At 40.5% G+C, this 23,550-nt stretch overlaps 1 protein-coding gene across 1 annotated transcript; it reads right to left on the bottom strand.

The window, feature by feature from the left end:
* Nucleotides 1–323: 323 nt before the first annotated feature.
* LOC310926440 (occludin) lies at nucleotides 324–22,114 on the bottom strand. The gene is made up of 9 exons (XM_083888566.1): nucleotides 21,993–22,114; nucleotides 15,790–16,418; nucleotides 13,684–13,875; nucleotides 12,937–13,104; nucleotides 6,757–6,920; nucleotides 4,097–4,312; nucleotides 3,363–3,534; nucleotides 2,997–3,038; nucleotides 324–1,633 (listed from the first exon to the last, which is right to left on the bottom strand). Exons 2-9 carry the CDS (start codon nucleotides 16,396–16,398, stop codon nucleotides 1,532–1,534), a joined length of 1,665 nt encoding a protein of 554 aa, XP_083744692.1. The 5' UTR covers nucleotides 16,399–16,418; nucleotides 21,993–22,114; the 3' UTR covers nucleotides 324–1,531.
* Nucleotides 22,115–23,550: the final 1,436 nt, after the last annotated feature.

Below are 23,550 nucleotides of genomic sequence, written 5' to 3'. Positions count from 1 at the left end.
TGTAAAACATTACATTTGAAAATTCATGAATAACAATAATAATTGTATTTTAGCATTAAAAATATCATCTGATAATTACCAATGCTGTTAATGTAGGGCAGCTGTGGCTTCACAGCAGGTTCTGTTGCTCCCTCTAGTGGACTCTCACTGCAGATGCACACAACTACATATACTGAAACCAGAGTGGATCAAAACAACAAAAACAAAAGGAGGAGACTTTACAACATTTTAGCAAATTATTAATGTTTATTACTGTATTCAACAATTTCAAAGACATCCTACCATATGGAAGCATGTGGTTACAAAAAAATGGTATTTTATAAAGAGCATCAAAGAAAACATTCATACAAAAATAAATGGCTCGCAAATGGTTTGTAAAATGACAGCAATGCTCCCCATATAAAATACAAATGTATGACAAATCAAAAGTGTGTCTAAAACTACAGTTGATCATAAGACTTTTTTCACATGAAGTGGATTAACACACAAATAATTTTTTTTTTTTTACTGATGACACTAATGGCGATTATTTTCACTGGTAAATAATCAAATGAAACGATGTGCTCAGCTTATCGACAGTCAGAAACAGTTCAATGTGGTTTTCCAGTTTGTTTACATGATAAATAAGGTAAAAATGTTTTGTTTTTTTCAAAAAAGTTTTTGCATAGTTGAAACATTGAATGACCACTGATTAAAAACAAGCCACTATAGGTATTTACTATGTACAGATAACAACATGACACATGTTAAGACGTCTGCTGAGTCTATTAAAACAGGTTCTGTAAATTTGTTCTCGCTACGTGGAATGAATGAGATTCATTAAACGTGTACAAAATATATATATATACATACACACACACACACAGAAAACACCAATGTGACAAGAGTCTCATTGGCCAGTTTATCCCCTTTTTGGTCTCACAAACAATATAAATATCATAGTTCTGGGAGAAACACACATGGTTGTGGCAGAGAGCATTTAAACTTGACTAACACTGACGCAAGAGGTGAGAAAAGCACAATCCATTGCGACAAAGATAATAACGCCGTGACAAAGGTTAAAACAAACTGCATATCTGCTTGTAATCAATTGTAGCGACACAGTCGACCCCCTTTACTACTACGCTCTCTACAATACTGTTCCACCTCTTATCTGTGGAGATAAAACAAAGAACGGTGACCGACCAGTCTGGAGAGCAAACACACACACACACACTGAAACCAAAGTGTTGTGTTATCACAGGTGACTGAAGGTGAATGCAAACATGACACAAAACGAGCTGGCAGTGTTTGATGGGGAAGTGGCTACAACTGAGAGGGTCCTGCTTCCATTTCCTTACCACAGAAGTAGTTATTGACACATTATTAGTGATCAGAAAGACGAAGCACACATTTTAGGGAACTATTATAACATGCGCTACATTCCCAATATGCTCGTGTGTATGGAAACGTGCGTGTGTGTGTCAGTTTGCGGTATTTTTGGAGTGTGTCTTGGGCCAAGTCTGTGAGTGTTTTTCAGGACTCAGTGGATTCATGAGTGGTTCTTGTCGTAGTTCTTCACCATGCGTTTGATGTGGAACAGTTTGCGTCTCAGCCTGCGGCACTCCCTCTTCTTAGACTGGTAGTCCGGTGTCTACAGAGGAGACGGAGCACATGACACGTTATAACACACTTGAGATTGTTATTGGAACTAGACAGGGAAAAGAACACAAAACATGTACTTATACAGAGACAGTCAGTTAGTTTACATGCACAGTTTAATCAAGCTAAGGCCATAGTCTGACTAGGAAATCGAACAACTTGGCGAGGTTGAGCATACACGGGTGCTGTGGTTCTGTATGTTTTTAGTACCTGCTGTACATCAGTCCAAAAATGGGTCTTCTCAGTAGCTTTGTCTCTCGCCAACGACGTCGTGTTGTCTGCTCTTTTAGCAGCAGTACTGCAGTTTACACGTCGCTTCCTTCTACTTCCGGGTTAAAGAGCGAGGAGGAAAATTTGGTGCATGTGCAGAATGCCAAGTCCAACTCCAGTCTGACTAAGCTGGAGTAATCGGACAATGAATCGCATCATCCAGGTATGTTGGTCCGACTAAGAGAAGCTCGATTTTAGTCGGACTAACGTGCTTACATGAAAACTATATTTTTCCAGGGTATATGAAGGAATCCTGAAGTAAATTTAAATACATTTTTAAGACTTTTTCAAGACCTTTTCTGAATATTTTAACACCGTATCACTTCAAGCTGTAATCAGCAACACATATTTAACTTACAAAACAATTTTAGTTTGCAATGAAATCTATAGAGCACAATTTCGGACGATTTCGGATATTATTTTGCACCAGGAGGAGTGCGTTCGCAGTCGCAAGATGCACAACGTCATCGGTCCGAGACTTGCAGGGCGAGCATGCCTGCGTAACGTTGTTTTTAACAAACGCATGGAAGGAAATAAATGCATTCATGCATACTTTTTGCAGTCAAACTCTATGGACAAAATTTTATACCTCATGAAATCACGATTAAGACTATTTAATACTTTTTAGGGGTCTTAATTTGCCCAAAATTGATTTATCAACTTTTAATATGTTTTAAGACCCCGCGGACACCCTGTATTGTGAGACCAATTGTGGATGTGAACATCCACAGCAGGACCATGATTCACATTTTATACAATCTGCAGGATTAGTTCTGTGAGAACCTCTTTCATAAACAAGCCAAATTAGTATGTAAAACTGAAATATACCTAAATGAATGAATATCAAATCAAATCAAACCAGAACCCTGTGAATCACCACAGTGATACCCAGTTTATTGATCATTTTCAGCTGGCTCATCTCAGTCACATCATTACCATGTGTGAATTGTGTTTCAGTTCTTATGAGTGAGCACCTTATGCACCGCCGCTTCAAATGAACAAGAACTTACGAACTACGCCTTGAAAAATAGAACATGTAACATGAAATGTGTCGCAAAATGTAGAACTTGAGTAAGTTTTTTCACCTGCTTCAGATCCTTTAGGTGATTATATTCCTCTGCGGCGATCTGAGGAAAAACAGAGAGTAAAACATTTGATTACATCTCCTACATTCAAACTGAATGGTGAAATGAACCTTGTCTCTTCCCATTTCAATGTTGTGAACTCAGAACTTTTAAACTATATAATATCAGCACTTCTTGGCCCCACCCGCCCCTGCGCTGCTGGTGTATAAAAACACAAATGCTCCCTAAGTTAGGTCTGACTGCTGTTTACAGATGAAGGACGCAGCACACAAAGAATCTTTTCGTGAAAAGAGAGGTAGAATAACAACGGTAACAAACAATCACCTAAGGTTACACACTGCAGCTTTAACCAAAGCTCTGTCTTACCTGGTATTTGGCGGACGTTTCGTCCAGCGTGTCCAACTGGCGACTGAGTTTGTTCAACTGATCGTTGATGTCGTCCATCTCGGCACACATGCGCTTGTAGTCCCTAAGGTCAGCATCAAACTCTGCCTTGTAGCTGTGACGCTGCACATCAGATTTTATCACTGGGTACAAACTGGACGTAAAGAAAGAAACAAACATCAGCATCAGAGATAAACTCACTATATCAGTCATATTCACTGCTGAGCCTGCTGAGAAAAACTGCACAGGTCAGTGATGTGTGTTTTAAGAGCTGGTTTTGATAAATTGAGAGTACAAATAAGTAATTACTCTTTGTCATGAACTACATGGACTTGCATGTGTTGTACCTTTGGCCCAATTCTCTGGTTATCCCTGTGTACAGTCCATATAAACTGGCATGCTTCAGAGGATTAGCGTCTCTGCCGGACAGAGTGGTGAATAGTGAAGCCTTCTCTACTCTTTGTTGTTTAAGCATCTGTTTATTCACTGTTTTTTTTACGTAAAGGATTGAAAATACAAGGTTTTCAAGCTGCGTTCTCCTCTCAATCAAGTCATCCTTATGAGCTTGATGTCCTGAGATTACGTGAATTTAGGTCTGGTCCTAGGGGAGCCACAGAATTTCACTGCAGTAATCTACAATCTGAGGTCACGGTTAATGACATTTCTATCTGTAATCCAGAGAAAGAAAGTGCAGCCTTGTTCCGACCGACGCTCACCTCTCCCACTCGTCTTCGTCCAGCTCGTTGCCCGTCTCTCCTCCGGTCGTGTACTCGGTCTCGTACTGAGACTCGTCCATGTCGGGGTTACGTCTGCGTCTCTTGCCCCTGTTGGCTGACGGTTTGCGGCCTCCGCTCATCTCCTCTGAGGGGCTGGAGCTGGTTCTTCCTTCATGGGAGAGGGCCTCTGATGGTCGGCTGGCCCTCTCTGAGTACCTGCAGGAAACAGACACAGTGACAGGCAGTGACAAACTGATTCTCTACACAAATTAACTGAAAGAAACGTGCATGTCCATGTTTTCTACACTGTCAAATACATCAACGTTACTCCTACAGTTCTTCTACAGCGGGAAAAACACATGTCTTCAAGGAAAAGTCGACACTTTGAGAGAAAAATATCTAGGGTTTCTCAATCCAGGTCCTGGAGACCCACTGCCATGCATGTTCTAGATTTTTCCCTGCTCCAACACACCGAATTCAAATAAATTGGGTCATTATCAGGCGTCTGCAGTGCTTATTGATGAGCTGTCAATTTGAATCAGGTGTGTTGGAGCAGGGTCCTCAGGACCTGGATTGAGAATCCGTGATTTAGAGCACCGATCATATGCTTTGCATTAAATATGCTGCTGAACCCAGACACTGTTTGGTGTGTTATGATTAAAGTTTTATCAACAATCAAAAAATGTATACATAAAATAAAAGAAAATTGGAAACATAAGTTTTGAAAAAAGAAATTGAAAAAAGAAAATTAACCTCCAAGAACATCAGGGAGGAGTTATAAGAATGACAGAATGTAATACAAACAAAACAATTATTCACTGATATGACCAAGACAATATTGAGAAAGGTAAGGACACTCTGAACCACTAATCATTATTGTTGCTCATGCCCTACAATTTTCACCATGTGCTACGCAGAAGCCTCCCTGTGACCAGGAAGCAGGTACAGCTCTTTAATAACAAACTCTATTTTGTAGATTTGTAGGGATTTGTGGAGGAACCCAAATCCAGTGAAGCAGTTATTACAAGTTCTTACAAAGGAAGGCAGCATGATGTCAGGACACAGCAGGTCTTCAGGCTAACATTCTTAAGCTGATGAAAAACATGGGCTCTGTTTACTTTACAGAGTGGAAATCAGCGGCATAATAATAATAATTCTCTGTACTCTGCTCTCCTCTGCAGCGCTGAAGTCTTTCTGAAGTGACTGACTTGTTTTTCACTGATTAACAAAGAGCGGTTTGCTCTGCGTGCAAACACACACACACACAAACACACACACACACACACACACACACACACACACACACACACACACACACACACACACACACACACACACACACACACACACACACACACACTGAAGGATTAAGGACAACAAAAATAAGGTGCTACAGAAAATCCTTTGAAGAAAATCAAACACGTCAGGTCGTAAACATTCTGCTCATTTCTCGTCCACAGAGAATTCAGTGATCATGAGGAAAAAACAAGGGAAAGTTAATCTTACAAATACACACATGCACATGCACGCGCACACGCGCACACGCGCACACACGCACACACACACACACCCCACACACACACACACACACACACACACACACACACACACACACACACACACACACACACACACACACACACACGTTTGTGCTATTCTTCTTCCATTCATTTGGACAGCCTAATCCTAAACCTAAACCTAACGTGGTGCAGTTAATGCCTAACCTCAATCTTAACCACAATTCACTTTATAATCCCAACGTTAGCCTGAGCTTTGGAAATGAGCTTCTGCCTCATTAGGACCAGGTTTTGATCTCCATGAGGACTACTGGTCCTGACATCAGTGCTTGTGCCAGAAAAAGGTCTTAAAGAGGTAACAAATACACGCACACACGCACACACACAGCTCTCCTTTGTGGGAAGGACAATATGTTTTATTAGATATTACTTAGAGAATAAACTCAAATTCTGCAACTACTGTAAATGTAATATCTACAGATGTATGATATCTAGTCCTGTACCTTTGCTTCAGAGACCTCAAATACACTAAATTAAAAGTACTTCTTTATTTATTTCCTCTTCATTCCCATGGCTTATCTTGAGCTTATGAGTGTGGGTGTACACACATATTTACTTATTAAAGAAATAAGATTTAAGCTATAAGGGCCACACAGTTGGTGTAGTGGTTAGCACTCATGCCTTTGCAGCAAGAAGACCTGGGTTTTCACGATCTGGTCAGAAGAAGGACCTTTCTTCATGGAGTTTGCATGTTCCCCCCATGTGTATGTGGGTGTTCTCCAGGTTCTCCAGTTTTCTCTAAATTGACCATATGTGTGAGTGTGAAAGTGGATGGTTGTTTGTGTCTCTGTGATGGACTGTCCAGGGTGTGACCCCGCCTATCGCCCTATGTCAGCTGAGATTGGCACAGCTCCCCCCGTGACTCTCATGTGGAGGACAAAGTGGTAGAAGATGGATGGATTGGACCTTTTGTTAACCCCACTAAGAAAAATAACAATGACTGTGACAATGCAAGACACAGAACTATTTTTAACATATAGAAGTGATTTTCTGTTTGAATATCTGGAAAAGAGAATGTATACACAGTAACCTTTATCAAACCTGAATAAAAAGGAAAGAGCAAACTGAGAAAACATCACCCACTCATTGTGGTGGTAAGTGTCCCCGTTATAGAAGCTGCTGTCCGTCTTGGCCGGCGTGTAGGAGATGACACTGTTCACCGAGGCGTTGAGCAGCCCAGCTCCCTTCTCCGACACCAGCAGGGTGGGTGCGTCATGAACACTGTGGCTTTCCTCCACATTGTTCACCTACAGCGAGAGGGGAAAAAACAGGAGGAACAGACTCAGCAAAAACAAACAAACAAACAATTCAGGACCCACAAAGCAGCAGGACAGCGTCAAAGGAGACATTATTTTTCTCCGCTTTCCTTAAAGCCATCGACTTCAAGAGTGGAGTAAAGCAATCTCGACGGCAGGAAGTTTGTGACTTGGCGCTTTGAGTTACACAGAGCGTGAGGCATGTCATTGAACGGCAGTCCAATAACTCCACAGTGAAGTGTGGAATAGCTGCTTAATCCAGAGTGAGAAAATGCATGAGGAAAAGGCTAAAAACTAATTTAATGCTCTAATAAAGTTTTTCTATCTTTTTATGATGGCTTTTTTATATCATCCATTACTAATCATGGGCATTTGTTACACACGCACATAAAACAAATGTTTTGCTTTCACTTCTTTTTCTGTTGCTTCACTTTGTTCACTTGCCACAAGCACCTTGAACGGATGTATTCCTCCTTTGTGTCTTCAAACGAAAATCTAATCACGGTCACTTCCTGTGAGGTCAAAGGTCAAGCGTGACTGAACTCTTTACAATGAAGGCCTCACTGGTGGTCACTGACTCTTCATCTGAACTTTAAATTAGCACCATTGTTTCTCCACCTCAGCTGCACACAGAGAGAACATGATCCACAACAATGTTGGTGTAAGGACTACTGTGTGTGAGTGGGTTTAAAATGAAGAAATAATAGCCTCTTTTTTTCCCTTTGTACTTTAAAATAACATTGAAAATGGTTAGTAAATGACAAATGTTTTTACTCTGCAAGGCAGGATATGTACTGCCTCTGCTCAAGTTAAATATCTGTATCTGTAACTCCAGCACCAGCCCTTTTCAAGTGAATCAAACATTTCTTTGTAATCGGTCAGAGGTGAGAATGTTATTCCACAACCACACAGAACCTTTACAAAAGATAATTTCTTCTCCTCTGTTCTCTCGGGTGAAGCATGACAGAAGCAGAAGATTAGCCTAGCCCCCCAAAACAATAATCATGGTGGGTGGAGTATTTGGGCGGGGGAGAATTGCCCCACAGCTCGCAGCTGCGAGAGAATCTCAAAAATGCTCTCCGGGTGTGCAACAACAGCAGCAGCTGTATGTACGCACAGGAAGAATGTCTGTGAGTCCTGAACCTGCAGAGACAAAGAGAAGAGGGCGGAAAAGAGACACAGAGCGGTGCATATGTTGTTGAAAGGAAATCTGGAGAAAGGACAAGTGAGGGAGACGTGGTGATGGTCATGTATGAGAGAGACCAGTAGAGAGCAAGGAGGGATGGCATGAAAAAGGTAAAAATTAAAGCTGTGAAGCAAAGATTGAGATTTGCGTAACTGGAAAACAACTCTCTCAGACTATATAACTCTATAACTAAAGAATTTAACATCACAATGATGGCACTTGATGGCATCCAATGATGGCACATGCTACAGCAACTGTATTTATGTCCACGTGCCTAAATGATGTGGTTTAGTTGTTGGTGTAAGATGGGCTGGCTGCTCTGAGTATTTCAGAAACTGATGATCTATCAGTTTTCAGACAAAGTGATGTAACTTATAAGATAAAAACAAAAAAATCCCTTCCCCACCCACCAATCACTCCACACCGACCCCTAACAAATGCAACAGATAAAAAGTCAGATACCAACCTGAGAGAGGTGAGATGTGGAAACACTGGAGACTAAAAATACTAATGACTCAACAAGAGGAAAAAGTTCAATATCTCTAGTGTTTACAGAAAATGCTTGGGGGAAAAAGAGAGAAAATATCTGAGCAAAAATGTCTTGTTTTTGCCCAAACACAGATAAGAACAGTTACCCTGATACTTCTCCTAACCAACAAGGTCTGCAGACAATTTGAAGCAGATGGGAAGAAGACAGGTGCCACTTTTGCTACACCGCCACAAATTTATTAGGTAAACAGGACACCTAATAAAGTGTACATTTCCTCAAAAGAACGTATCCCTTCTTAAACAGCTGTGATTAAAGGTCCCATATTATACCCTATTTCTCCAAGTTAAACTAGTTCCCTGGTGTCCTAATGAACATGGTCAAAATACCATAAGGATGAAGCACCACAGCAGTTCAATCATCCTGCCAAAACAGCCCTGCTCAGAACACTGTGTTTAGTAGTACCTTTATTAAAAAAATAATTAAAAAAAATTAATAAGAAACTTATGGGACAGGAAATGACATCAGCCACAGAGGCTACTGGGAGCTAACAGCAGTTAGCATTTGTAAAAGTGATCATTTGCAGGCTCTATCAGGAACATTGCTGTCATATATAAAATGTATCCACTGGACAGATAAATCCTCTGAGGCTGGAGGTTTGTGTAGGACTTCCAGTTTTCGGATAAAGTTGCCCTCGCCAGCACTCTCGCGTGTTTTACGGACAAAGCGGAGCTCTGCGAGACAACAATTCCAGGAATTTAGCGCATTGTGATGTCCCAGTGAGCGAGGAAGTAAATGTGTTTTATCTCCTGTACTTAGACTGAGGAGGACCACAAAAACATGAGTGAGTCATCTTTTTTCACACTTTGCCAACTGATAGGATCTCCAGAGTCCCAAATACAAGGATTTAAATGATTAAGAAGTTGGTTTTGCATATGTCCCCTTTAAGATAACACATTGTGTCAAACCAGAAATATCAACTTGAAAAATTCAGAAAATCTTTCCTATCCATCGATCACTAGCAGTTATATAAATAATAATAAATATATTATAATAAAATATAAATGAAAGAAATAATTATGTATATTAGGGCTGCAAATAACAAGTAAAATTTGTTTGGTCCATAAAGTGTTTTCCAAACCTTTCAATGACGATCTCACATGTCTTGTTTTGTCCACAAACCAAAACAATGCAATCAGAGATGGTAGAATTTACCCAGTTCGCGCAAAACAAGCCTCTGCCGGCCTCTGTTGGTCATATTGGCAAGTGCAAGTGCAGAAGCACACACAGAGCCACAAAAAACAATACTTCACTCCCACTCCATGGAGTGAAGTAATTATTCAGTTTCAGTGATTTCTTTGTTATATGGAGCAAAGAAATATTCACATTTAAGAAGCTGAAAAATCATAATCAATTGATTATTCAGTGCAGCCCCAATGTGTCTATCAAATAATTGTTATGCTACTGCTTAGAGATACATAAGCAATAAATTGATGTTATAAATCCATGTGAAGAATGTGCTTACATGCAGCCCTGCAGAACCCGACTCTGATGACCTCATGCAGCAGATACAATGCACCCCTACCAGGCCATGGGTGAGCTGAATGAGGCCAGTGTGTGAGGTCATCAGAGCGAGCCAGGCCTGCCCGAGCTCAGCAACAGAGACGGTCAACTCTCAAACCCAACCACTGCCTGAGACTGTCACTGTCACAGTGTTTAAAGGAGCCAAACAAACCGGATGACTCATTCTGTGGCACAGATTCAGGTAGTTCCACATGGAAGGAAAGAAACTGTTGCATGGAATCAGTGGAAATTATATCAGGAAACTGAGGACAAAGTGGTTCAACGTCCACACAAAGAGATCTGCTTATGTAAGCTGTTACAGATATCAGCTAAAATATCTGTGATGGCCATCATGATACAATGATGACACACTTTGCCTGACCTGCTTTTTCAGATCTCTTCAGGCAGCAAAGTCCTAGTGTGTACATGTCACCATCTACAGTACATATAGTCCACATACAATTCAAATATTTGAATAAACAATCATCTCCCAGACCTGTGATGTGTGATCGGGTATCAGCATTTGCTTCATTTGTCCCACATTCCACGTACCAAAACAATTTTAATCAGCTCTAGACTGATGCTTTTGTCTGATGTAATGACTGTATCAACCTGTCAAATGATATGCGCTGTCTCCCTCTTGTTGTGGGTGTAAAGTTAGTGTCAGTCACAAATTATACAGATTTTTAAAAAGATTTCCGAGGAAAAATGATGAAAAATACAGCAAAGAAAATAAGATGCAGCTACAGCAAAGAACAGTGCCAGGTGAAGCAGCTAAAGGACGTTTGCATAAAGGAGTGCTTTTGCCTTTACTGATGAAAAAGCTGCAGCCAAAGTTACAGATAATTCATTAGTTACTTATTTCTTATAGGTTATACTTGTAAACTATCAAAAGTTCGGGGGAAAATAATCCTGGCCCGGTTCAATATTATATAAGCCATATTTTTTTATAAAGCACCAGATGTACACTTGAAACACTACAGTTCTATGTATGTATACTGTTAATGTGGTAAACGACTATTCTAGCTGCAAACGTCTGGTTTTTAATGGAATTTGTGTATAGAGGCCCATTTCCAGTGTTCTAATGGTACATTGTATTTGCTAATCGTGTTAGAAGGCTATTGGATGATTAGAAAACCTACATGAGGTGTTTCGAGAACATTTGACAAAATTGTAAAATAATAACATGTTTGCAAAGACCAAACCTGCGACCTTACAGCATTGGGGTTGTGCACTTTCAGTGTATCACTGTGTGTGACTGCTCCATTATTAGACTCTGTGTTTATATGGCAATGGTAAATGGTTTTGTGTTTATATAGAGCTTTTCCAGTCTTGATGACCACTCAAAGCTGCTTTACACTACAGTTTCCATTCACCCATTCACACCCATTCACTCACACTTTCATACATTTTTTCTATCACTCATCTTTCATATTCACTCACTCACACGCTGCCAGCACAGCTGTCAGGAGCAATGTGGTGTTAAGTGTCTTGCCCAAGGACACATCGACTTGTAGACTAGCGGAGCCAGGAATCGAACTCACAACCTTCGAGTTCTCCATACAGACAAACACTGACACTGTCAAAAAATACCAAACAGCTCAGAGTAAGTGAGTGGTTCCTTTCTCAGTGAGCGCAAAATAATTGTGACTCAATGTTTATCTAAATAATGTGATCAAATAATAGAGCTACGCTAGTAATTCTAAGTTGCGTTAGTGAGCAAAGTTAAGTATTACATGCTGCAGAATATGTTTGTGGATGTTAGATATAATCTATAAGAAAATATAACATAACTATTCACATAACATATATATTATCTTCAGGACTATGTTACATTTAGTTTGAAGATAAAGTGCCCAGACATGCTGCTGGTGCTGTTTCTGAGCCTCAGTTAAACTACCTCATTGTCATTCATTGTACACAACATTTGAAAACAGTAATCAATAATTAGCCTATACCTCAGCTAACAGAGCAGTATGACTGGAGTGTTGTTGACATTTAAAAACCCAAATGCAGGCTCTGTAGAAACCACCTGACTGCGTCCTATCTTCTCAGGTGGTTAATGATTACTCAGAGTGAAACCAGGTGGCAGGCTTGGCGCAAACAAACCCTGGTTGCTATCAGCTCTGACCCTGAACAAAGTGACTCAGTCAGGGGAAACGCTCTTAATGCTCATGTCTGACTGTTTCCCTGCTTGATCCTATAAACTGATAAAGATCGATATGTTACGTGAGGATCCTCTTGGACTTTCAGCTCATAAAGATGTGCGACGAACACATATGAGACACGTACAGTGGTGTACAACATCAAAAAGTCCATCTGGATGCAGACGATAGTTATATGTTAAAAATAGTAGAGAATGTGCAAGTGTGAGCATGGGTATTTACGGAGTCTGCATCACCACAATCACCTAACCTGTCCTTATAACTGATGATTACTGAAGTGAGATGACTACCTCACTAATGGGCTACCTAATTACCTATTTTGTATCTCGCAAATGGGTAAAAACTACTTGGACATGTGGCAACAAGTCAAACAGTTAGGCAGCAAAAATAAAAGTCTGTCATTTTGCTTTAGAGGCTGAGTCAGAAAAAACAATCATAGTTGATCATTTCATCATCTAATCAAATGGGCATTAAATTCACCCAACCGTCCTTCAGCTGGATTTTAATCTCTCTGTGACCTTGTTCACTTCAAATGTGATTTTTCTCCATTAATCCCCTGTAAATCCAGTCATATTTAAGTGCCACTACCATCTTATTGTCTCCTACCCATTCCTCCACATCTCGGCCTTCTGAAGCCTTCCCCGCGACAAGAGGCTCCTCCCAGTAGATGTTTGGTTTCCCGTAGCGCCAGATCTTCCCTCGAGTTTTGAACGCAAAGAAGGCTGCGACACCCAGAGCGATAACGACCAGGAATCCACACACCATAGCAACTCCCTAAAAGTGCAAAAACATGGGGCGTGAAATTTGGAAAAATCTCAAGTAGATACAGACATATTTGACATTACATGTGCTGAAGATGTAAGAAATGCTTCATAAAAGGCACCATTATAACACTTTTATACAGAAATAGAGCAGTTACATCATCATCAATGTAATTTTTATGCTGAAAATTGTAATTTAATAGTCAATGAATTGAGATCTATAACATTTTGTTCAGTATCACACTATGTGATATAACACAAATACACATTTTGAAGGCTTTACCTCAGATGTGTGAAAGGTTTCTCTGTTCAACAAGTGTTGTTTTTCACCCATGAGGACTCAAGAGTAAGGAGCTACACTTAATCAGGAATTATGTCATTCTACATTTCTAATTAGTGATATTGGCTAATTTAAAACACTATCCTGATTTTAATAATAACTTATAGACTCAACAAACCTTAACACTGTGGTCATTAACATTAGTCCTGCAGTCTAAATAGTTGAACGTTTAAATGTTATAGTTTGTGGCCTTCACAGCTCTTTCGACCAACCTTTGTTATCTGCTAACAGAGAACAAGGAACACTACAAACCTCCTGAGGGTCCACAAAGCAGTAATGGTAGAGGTACTGGTTGTACATGGGGAAGCCTCCCACTCCTCCCATCTGTGAGTAGCCGGTCTGGTACATGTTCTGGCACATCATGAGCATTGGGTTGTACATCATGCTGGAGGAGCCCTGGGCCATCGGGTTCACTCCAACGATGTAGACAATGTTTATGATTCCCTGAGCAAGAGGCAGATTTATTAATCTTTACAATTATGTCAATCTCTAATGATTGTGCACTGGTTATTCTCCTCAGTATTTAAATCAATGTGAAGACAACACATCATATCCTATCATTCAACAAGTGCAAAGGGTTCAGTACAACATATCTCTCCATATTTAATGGATGCTGCTTATGATGGTACATCATGGTTATGCCTTCATCTACACTGAATGTGATGGTGTGCAGAGAAAAATATGAGCAGTAGAAGACAAAATTACCACATACATAAGAAGATAAACAACTAAAAACACAGTATCTTCACCCTGCATACTAAACATTGAGTAAACAACTGAGCGGTATCATGTGCTTTTACTGAACATAGTGCAGCTGTGTGAAGACTCCTGTATTCCTGTTACTGATGTTTTTTTTTTAAACATGCACATTTAAAATACCATTCATTTTAGAGCAGGGTGGGAATGTTGAACTCTAAATATTGGACATCAGCATTTTCAGTGTTGCAAATGTAAGATTCAGATGAAATGTCCTCCTATGTTATCACAGAACCACTACAGTGAAAAATATGAAGTAACAACCTAAAGTGGTTTTTAGAAGTATGTTTGTATAGTCATCACCAGGAATGGCTGCCAGCAGGTACACAAGGGAAAACACTCTTGTCTTTGCAGCAAGAAGACCTGGGTTCAAGACCCAGTCAAAATAATGGCCTTTCTGCATGGAGTTTGCATGTTCTCCCTGTGTGTGCGTGGGTTTTCTCTGGGTTCTCCTGTTACCTCCCAAAGTCCAAATACGTGCAGATAAGGCAAATTAGACACTCTAAATTGACCGTAAATATGAGAGTGGATCCTTGTTTGTCTCCATTTGGCCCTGGAGTGGCGACCTGTCCAGAGTGTAGCCCACCTTTTTCCCTATGTCAGCACTATGGAGTGGTACCAGCGCACCCTGTGGCCTTCATGGGGAGGATACATCGGTAGAAGATGGATGGATGGATGGACAAAAGGCTAATCAAATTAAATCTATGCTTTCTTAAGTATAATATTTTGCCGTTAGACTGCCTTGTTTTTAGCTCACATTGACAGGAACACTTCTGCCTCTAGAAGTGATTGAGAAAGCAGAGAATCAACAAAATAGCTTATTTTCTCTATGGAATTTGAGATCTTCAGTTTCCACTTGAAACGGGCTGTCTAAAAGCAAGAAAAAGTGGCAAACATATTCTTAAGACACTGTAAGCTTAAGTAGCTACATGTTTAGTTAGGTAGGTGAGTCTTTGTTAAGTGGCTTGTGTTCCCCAATGGCAGCTGTGCTTTCAGTGAGGGCAAGTGTCCTGATTTTAGGCTGGTTCCAAGTTACGGCAGGGGGTCGTGCAAACCTGGACTATCCTGTTGATGTGTTCGTTTTATGCTGTGACCACATGGACTTACACCTAATACTAAAATGCGGATCAGAGACAAATGACATAACAGCAGTGCAAAAACCATACTATCTGTGTGTGTAAAGATTTGCCAAGAGACAAGAGGTTGAATCCTCTCAGGTTATCTTTCGGTGACATTCAAAGATGTGGGAGGAGATTATTCTACCATCTGACAACCACTCCTGATGACGTAAGCTTCACTGTTGAGAAATCTGTGTGGCTTTGATTGACGAGTCGGCATACTTCCACTTTTTCCTTTTTATGATGTGTATTGACAGCACAGCCTGAATTTTGTTTGTTTTCTGTTTAATAAGAAATAGAGGTAGAATAAGCTGTTAATATGTGCTTAATGATTAATAATATATGGCTAGTATGCTACTTATATATGTTAGTAAGCACATAGTTAATGGTGAATATGAGTTCCCTAATCCACAAGATCCCTCAAGATCACTAAGACAAATGTGAACCCATCAGAAATCTCAGGTAAGTTATAGATAAGGTTTACCTGCAGGACGGCCATGATGATGCTGGTTATCAAGAGTGCAAGAAAGAACTTCCTGCTGCGGAACATGTTGGATTTAGAGAAGCTGGTGATGAAGAATCCCAGCGATCCGATGAAGTTAATGGCTGCCATGGCAATCATGGTGGTTTTGGCCGAGTAAGGAGAAATGTAGGAGCCATAGTAGTTGTTGTTGTTGTTGTAGCCTCCGTAACTTCCATAACCTCCATATCCGGAGCCATAGCTGCCCCCTGCGTATCCACCGCCGTAGCCCATCCCAGAGCCATAGCCCATTCCCATACCGTATCCATACTGCATGTCCCACATGAGGGTGGAGGCCACGCAGGCGAATATTGCCACACAGAGGATGATCACTGTAGCCATCATAGCCTTGATGATCCCAGGAGGTGACAGCCATTTGTAGAAGAGCTGTGGTTTGTCCTCGATGTAGTAAGATCCAGGCGGAGGCGGGTAGGCGTTGAAATCGCTCTGAGGGCCATGGAGGCTGCCGGGAGGGCCGTGGAAGCTGCCGGGAGGGCCAAAGCCGTTGTTGGATGGAGGGGTGAAAGGAGGACTGTAAACAGGCGGACTCTCATAGTGCTGTTTGTCGAACATCGCTGAAAAGACGCCGGGAACTGTAAACACAAACACGATCAAAAGAAAGAGTTTAAGAAAAACAGCTGAAAACTGCCTGGCTCTGTTTTTCAGCAGCACTGATATGAGTAATAACTCGTACGTGGAGAGATATGGGAAAGTGAGGCGTGACCGACTCTGGTAAGGAGGCTGAGTAACAGAACAGTGTAAATGTTTTACTATTTCCAAGAGAGTGTGATTTATGACGGTACAAGTTAGGGTTGTTTGTGCAATTTTCTCCTGCTGTCAGGTTCAGTGAAATCAGTTTTTACAAGGATTATCACACACACAGCGTACCTGCTTTATGTAAAGAGGAAAAACAAGTATTAGAGGAATGGGCAACACTGTGCATTATTACAGCACAGTAAAAATATGGTAATGAGTTTGTCATTGGGACTTAATATTATGGTGATACTATCTTGTTTTGTAGTAATTAGCACATATTTGCTTGGTAATAAGAATAGAAAATGTGTATGAGCTATACAGGAGGGTGAATTTCACATTTAGAATATAGTGATTATTCATGTGAAGGTATGACATTGATAGTAACCTATATTCATTTTCATTAGCAGGTTTATAATTATATCACACTATTAACATTGATATCATCAAGCTGAAAATTTCATTAGAAATAAGAGATCATAAAACCATCATAATAATATTTCCTTCCTATTACAAAATAATTTGCATACTATCACTACATTGTTACTGTACTATACTGTAATATTAAATGTTTGTAAGGAATGACCTTAGCTTTGAGGTCTGAGCCAGTAAAATCTGAGTCTCTGTGGAGAAGTCCGTACCAGGACAGAGAGTGCAGCCAAACAACAATACTTTCTCTTTTGCCTCTTCACAGACAGTAGGAGTGTCTCTCCAGCCTCCACAATGTGCAGCCAGACTTTGAACATTTCACATCCCTCCATCCATCCAGCTACAAAATGTTGTCCCTGCCTGTTCTGTGTCACATATCTCACAGAGGAGGTCACAGGATAAACACAATGTACACAACCTAACAATGCTCATTCTTCTGCACGGAGCCTTACAGGGCGTGGGCTGCAACAAATGTAGTGAAAAAGGCACAAGAACACCAAGGAAGAGTTACAGTTTTTCCTTATTTTCAATATGAAATCCTAACCTGACATGAACAACTATTATTCAGCAACAACAACAACAATAAAGGAACTAATTCATCTATTATTTCAATGATGTAATGCTGGTGGATTTCCATTTGCAGATTGAAGCTTCTAAACATAATCATTAGTGGTGGATCTTCTGAGGCATATTATCTGCTGCTTTTCTCCATTTTGTATTACAATACATTTAAATATTTGAGCTTTGAAATGCCAGCTGCACAAAACATAAAATTAATATGTCCAATTAATTGTTTAGAGGAAGGCATATTTTAGTCTAATGGCCAATCAGGGACGACTTTATCATGATCATGATAAAAGTTGCAAATCATTTTATTTTATTTTAATTTATGGGCAGAAAACATAACCAGGTGTTAAACAGAGAAACACGTCACATATCTGAGGGAAAACATTCACAGCGGTTATGTGTTGTGTCTCTAAACATGTGTATTATTGACATTAAGGGATATTTAAACTAACTATATATTGTTGTCAGTAAAGTAGTAGTTAGTAGCATTTAAATATGAAGTAGTCGATCACAACTACAGCTCTGATTTTTTTTAAAAACAAAAACACATTTTGCTTCCTTTTCATCAGGCATCTTGTGAGGGAGGTAATGACCGAGGAAGGCGCCTGGCCATTCACAGGTTTATTCATACAGAGAGAGACAGTCAGTCACTGGCACTGCCCACAAGTCTACAGTCCTGGGTTATAACTCTCTGCTCTTTATGGGACTCTGGCACACACAGCAGCAGAGGCCTCGCCTCAGAGCCTCCATCTCAGACACCTTCCCATTACTCCCTCCCTCCCTCATTCCTCCATATCCTTCATCTCCTTCATCTCCTCCCCCTTCTCTCCATCCCTCCATAACTTCTTGCCTTTGTTTTGGGAGCAGGAGGGGCATAAGTCAAGGCTGCTATAGTCACAGGAACAGTGTTGCCATGGAGTCAGGGGAAAGGGAAAAAAACAGAAAAAAGAGAAAGGAAAATTGGGGCACTGTCCAGAGAGGATCACACAAGAGCTCCTCTGTGCTGCTCCAGAGTGGAGTGAGGTGGGAAAAGCAGGGAGGACAGGTGGAGGGCTATCAGGTGTCCACTGTTGATCAACAGGCTGTCCCACGAGCCACTGAGCTGTAGTTTATTTACTACTGCAGTCTTTGCTTTTTATTGCTAACTAGCAGGAAACAATCTGAGGGTCAAGGTCTTTCAGAGCAATGAAATTCTACCAAAAAAAAAGGCCAAACGACAGAGGTCACACCAACGTGAAACTCCCACTTCAATAATTCATACTTTAGGAAATATGTTTTTAAAGCCCACAACTCTTCTGGTGCACACAGATCTGAGGCTTAAAAACATCTTATACAGATACAGATAACTTTATTTATCCACTCAGGGCAATTCAGTTTCCACAGTTTCACCGCTCCACATGAAACCAAAACAGAAATCCAGAGTGTGCTCTAAGGTATGCAGAGCACAACTGGGCTAAAGACAAGGTTCAAAAATACAAAAATAAATGAAAACACAGGGAATAAAAAACTGCCCTGGCTAAGAACATAGTGATAAATACCTAAAAAATACACACAAAATACATAGGACAGCAATTATTTTGATCAGTGCAATCTTTGAAAAAATATCTAATAATAAAAGGAACACTTGAAGATTCATGCCCATCCCTGCTATAAACCTTCCAAACATAATGGTCGACTGGGGTTAAAAAAAAAAGAATGCAATAAAATAAAGGGAGCGGTCAACAGCAGAGCCAATCTGTAGAGGCAGAAATCTCAGGAATAACTGTTTTAATCCATCTAGAGCTGCAACTACCTTTAAATTACTTTAACAAAAACAAATATATTGTAACTTTTGGACAGTTTGTCAGACTGAAACTATCAGAAAAGTTTAAATAATAACCAGCAGGCAACTTTACATTGAAATCACCAAAAATACCAGTGTTTTTCTCACTGATTGTCTAAAGATAAATTTGCTCATTAAGGACAAACCTAGTGTAATTTGACTTAACGCACCTGCTGTGCAGTGAAAAAGAAGGGGTGACAGTAGCAGCAGCAGCAGTGTAGTAGTAGCAGTAATAACCAATTGGTGTTTGTCTAAAACTGCATGCTGAGCAGAGAGCTGAGCATTTGGACAACAGTCTCAGGTCAGGTCACACACCCACCAGCCGCAGCCTGAGCTCAAATACAACACAGAGACTCTATCATCTGCTGCTGATAATGGAATTCTACTCACACAGTCACATGTCTGACATCTGTCAAAAACAATAAGACTCCAGCTCCATGTAGACTGGGAGACGCAGGGGGCAGCACAACACGTGTTTCTTATGGATTAAATCACAGATACATAACTAAAAAAGAACTGCACATGAAAACAAAAAGTTTCTTGATCTGCACTAGTGTGAACTGTGTGTACCTAATAATCTGGCATCTAAGTGTAATGAATCAGTCCTGACTGGATATGAGCCGGTCCAGAGCTCAGTATCAGTCTGACGCTGGTCAAAGTCACTGGATCAGATACCAAAAACAGTCACGGTGTAAAGAGAGACATGAAGCACCCGACATCATGTGACCAGAACATGAGTGAGGCTGCACATGTCTGGAGGACAAATGCAACACAGCGCAGTGTGCAACCATTTATTGACAGGAAGTGAACGTACTATGTGTTCTGGTAGCTTTAGAATAAAGGTTTTATATGTACTTAAGGTGAGGACCTTGCTTTACAATCTTGAACCACTTTGTTCATGCAACAACCCGAACAAACAAACAAGCCAGAGTGTGCAGAGAGATATCCTTTATGGAATGCAAAGGCCACCGTAGTTACCTGACACAGGTGGGAAAGGGGGCGGAGGAGTTCAACATTCCTTACAAACTACAGTAATCTCATGTAGTACTGTATGTAGCTCATGGTTTTGATATCAGCTTCTGTATCGGATAAGCAAACGTGGTATGGAGTCAAAGCAAGTCCCTACTGTAACTATGACTCAACAACTCTAACTATCACTATAACAACAACAACAACAGGGCTTTGTAATCAAGAAGTCAGAATTAACCATTTCTCTGTCATTAGTAGGGATACCACTTTTTGTGTCCGATACTGATATCAAAAACTGAAGTATCTGCCGATACCGATATTGGTCTATGAAGCTGTTAAAAACACATTTGTGCTGAGTCATTTCAAAGACATAATTCTCCAACTAACAAACAATAAAAAATATAGTTCTCCCAAAAAGAAGAAACAAACAAACCCAAACATGACTCAGCTAAAATGCGTTTTTGCTGGTTTTTATTGACATGTTTACTGTCTGCGCATAGTGAAGCATGTGATATATATATACGATATTTGGATTGTATCAGATTTGACATTTATATATTTTTCGATAGCTGATGCAGTGATTTTGAGCAGAACTGGACCGATACCGATTCCCAACCTTGTGTAGGTTACTCTTAAAGTGTAAATACTTACAACAAAAATTGTATATGTGTTTTCTAAATCTGTTGTGTTTACTGTTACATTCACCTCTATCACCTGAGAAAGGTAAGAAACCAGTGTTATAATTGATTCATATGTGATATAATGTTGCGTTTAACAGGAATTAGTTTCAGTACAGTGCAATGTAATGTATGTCATACTCATGTAGGTCATACTGCATGGCTATTCAACTTAAGGCCCGGGGGCCAGAACCGGCCCTTCAAGCAATTTGGACTGGCCCGTGGTCCATTAACCCATAAATAATGAATGTGTTATTAAAAAGCAAAAAAAAAAACCCATAGATTTGTCGATTTCTCCCACTTCGGGACACTTTGTGATACTTTGCATCCCTTTTAGGCAAATACTAGTACAGCTGTAACTGTACGTAGCCTATGTATGTACCAGAATACTTTGCACTAAGAGCCAACTGTAGCAGTTGTACCTGAATATTATTGGTACTGTTACTTATATCTCTGCAAAAACAGCCTACTGCGGCCGTTGAACATTAATGTTGTTTATATTGTTACCTCTAACTTTGTAAGAGCCATTTGTGACTGTTATACCCAAATGTTGGCGGTACTGTAATTGTAACCAAATTGTATTGTACCTGAATGTTGGTGGTTTTGTTACTTACCTTTTTTGCACTATAGTAGCAGCCATTTCATTAAATAAGTGCTAAATAATGTATAACATTGTGTATGCGTTTACTGTACATACAACACAAAATAGTAGTACAGGGGTTTGACCGGTCCACTGGCTGGACAGACTTCAGAAAAGCTTCAGTTGAATAGCCCTGTCATAGTGAGATATTAGCTAAATTGTTTAAAAGTGGTTGATAAGTATTCACCTGTCCTGTCCTGTGTCGAGTATTTAGGTGAAAACCTCAGTCAAACACACGTACGCAGCAGCTTGAGCAGTGTTATTAGATAATAATGCACCTGTAATGTCGTCTTCTTCTTCTTCTTCTTACCTGAGGATGACTGAGGGGGAGCAAGAGGCTGAAATCTGGCCCGCGTCCCTGTTTCCTGTGAAAACTCTCCTCGCTGCACTCAAAGTTTGTGAACCGCTGAGAAGAAAAAAAACACCAACAAAAATAAACGTCCGCTAGAAAGACGGTAAACTTTAATGTTTAGCTCTTTATCTGGGGTTCAACTTGTCAAAAAAGCCGCGTCTCCGCTCGAAGCTCCAGTCCCGAGCAGAGACCAGAGACAGTTAACGGTCGGTGTCGAACAGTGAGTCTGAATCCTCTGAACAAGTGCTTTGTCCCGCCTGACCACACCGTCACAGCGCCGCGCATCCGCCGCCAGAGGGCAGCCTTTCCCGTGTTTACACATGAGAGACAATAAGACAGGACAGGTCAGTGTCCTCACAACAGGGACGTGACATGATGTCCCTGGACCCTCTCGCTCAGAGGCGAGTCTAGAGTCTGTAGGGGCCCTAAGCAAAAATTCCCAGGGGGCCCTTCCAACCAGTGTTCATCACCATTATGTTACAGATAATCTGACACCAACGAAAAATGTATGAGTTCAAAATAATTTTTTCTCGAAATGAATGAAATAACATGGAAAAACCTTGTAATTAAAAAGTATGTGAAAATATAAATGTAAAGAACAATACAATACTGTAAATAGCTTTTAAAAAACTATATAAACTTAGTAAAAAAACAATACATTACACTGTAAAGAACCCACATTATAAAACAATATAAATATATAGAACAATAAAATACTGTAAATAACTGGAAAAAAACATATATAAACTGAGTAAAAAAGATATGCATTACACTGCAAATAATCCTCTTAATTTGCCAACTTGCAGAACTATAACTTCACGGCGGTTAAAGGGGAAATAAGTAGTTTATAGTGCCATCTAGAGGAGAGGCTGAAATTTACAACAAAGACCTGCTGCTCTGCTCACCCCCTCCCTTCCCTGAGCGCTACGGTATCCGCAGCCGGTCAAATGTCGTCCTCGTCGTCTTTCTCCGTGTCAGCAGATGAGGTTCGTGAGGTGAGGGAGAGGGCGAGCTACCGCGGCCGTAGCAGACGAAGCGGAGAGAGAGGAGGCGGGACTTCCGCTACAAGTAAAGAGACGCTTGTTTTGTTCTCTCGCGTTTGTCCTTACAGGCTCCGGTAGAAACATGGCGTCTCGCTGCTAACAGTGGCTATGCAACCGCGGTCCGTGGTCATGTTATTTTACATGACTTTTTGAAACACTACGAAAATGAAACAAAAACTATTATACAGCGACTAGATAATGCAGGAGCACATAATATGTATAAAAAAGTGGATTTTGGGTTATATAAACCCATAAATACTACATATTGTACCTTTAAAGTGAGGTGGAGCCCCTTTAGGGAGGTTTCCTACTGAGATGTCATTGCAAATCACCCATTGTTTTTAAGGGGGACTGGGATGCGGCTGGTCACTGCACATTTCAGTAAAAACAGCCCTCAGGCTCCGAGTGTTGGGGGCCACCTGCAGTTGCCAGCCACTTTTTTTAGGTACACACCTGTTAAAGAGGCAGTGGCG

The sequence above is a fragment of the Microchirus variegatus genome (genome assembly GCF_963457635.1).
Source record: "Microchirus variegatus genome assembly, chromosome: 4".
Lineage (NCBI taxonomy): Eukaryota > Metazoa > Chordata > Actinopteri > Pleuronectiformes > Soleidae > Microchirus > Microchirus variegatus.
Note: the sequence above shows the minus strand (reverse complement) of the source record. Positions and strands in the feature narration are given on the sequence as shown.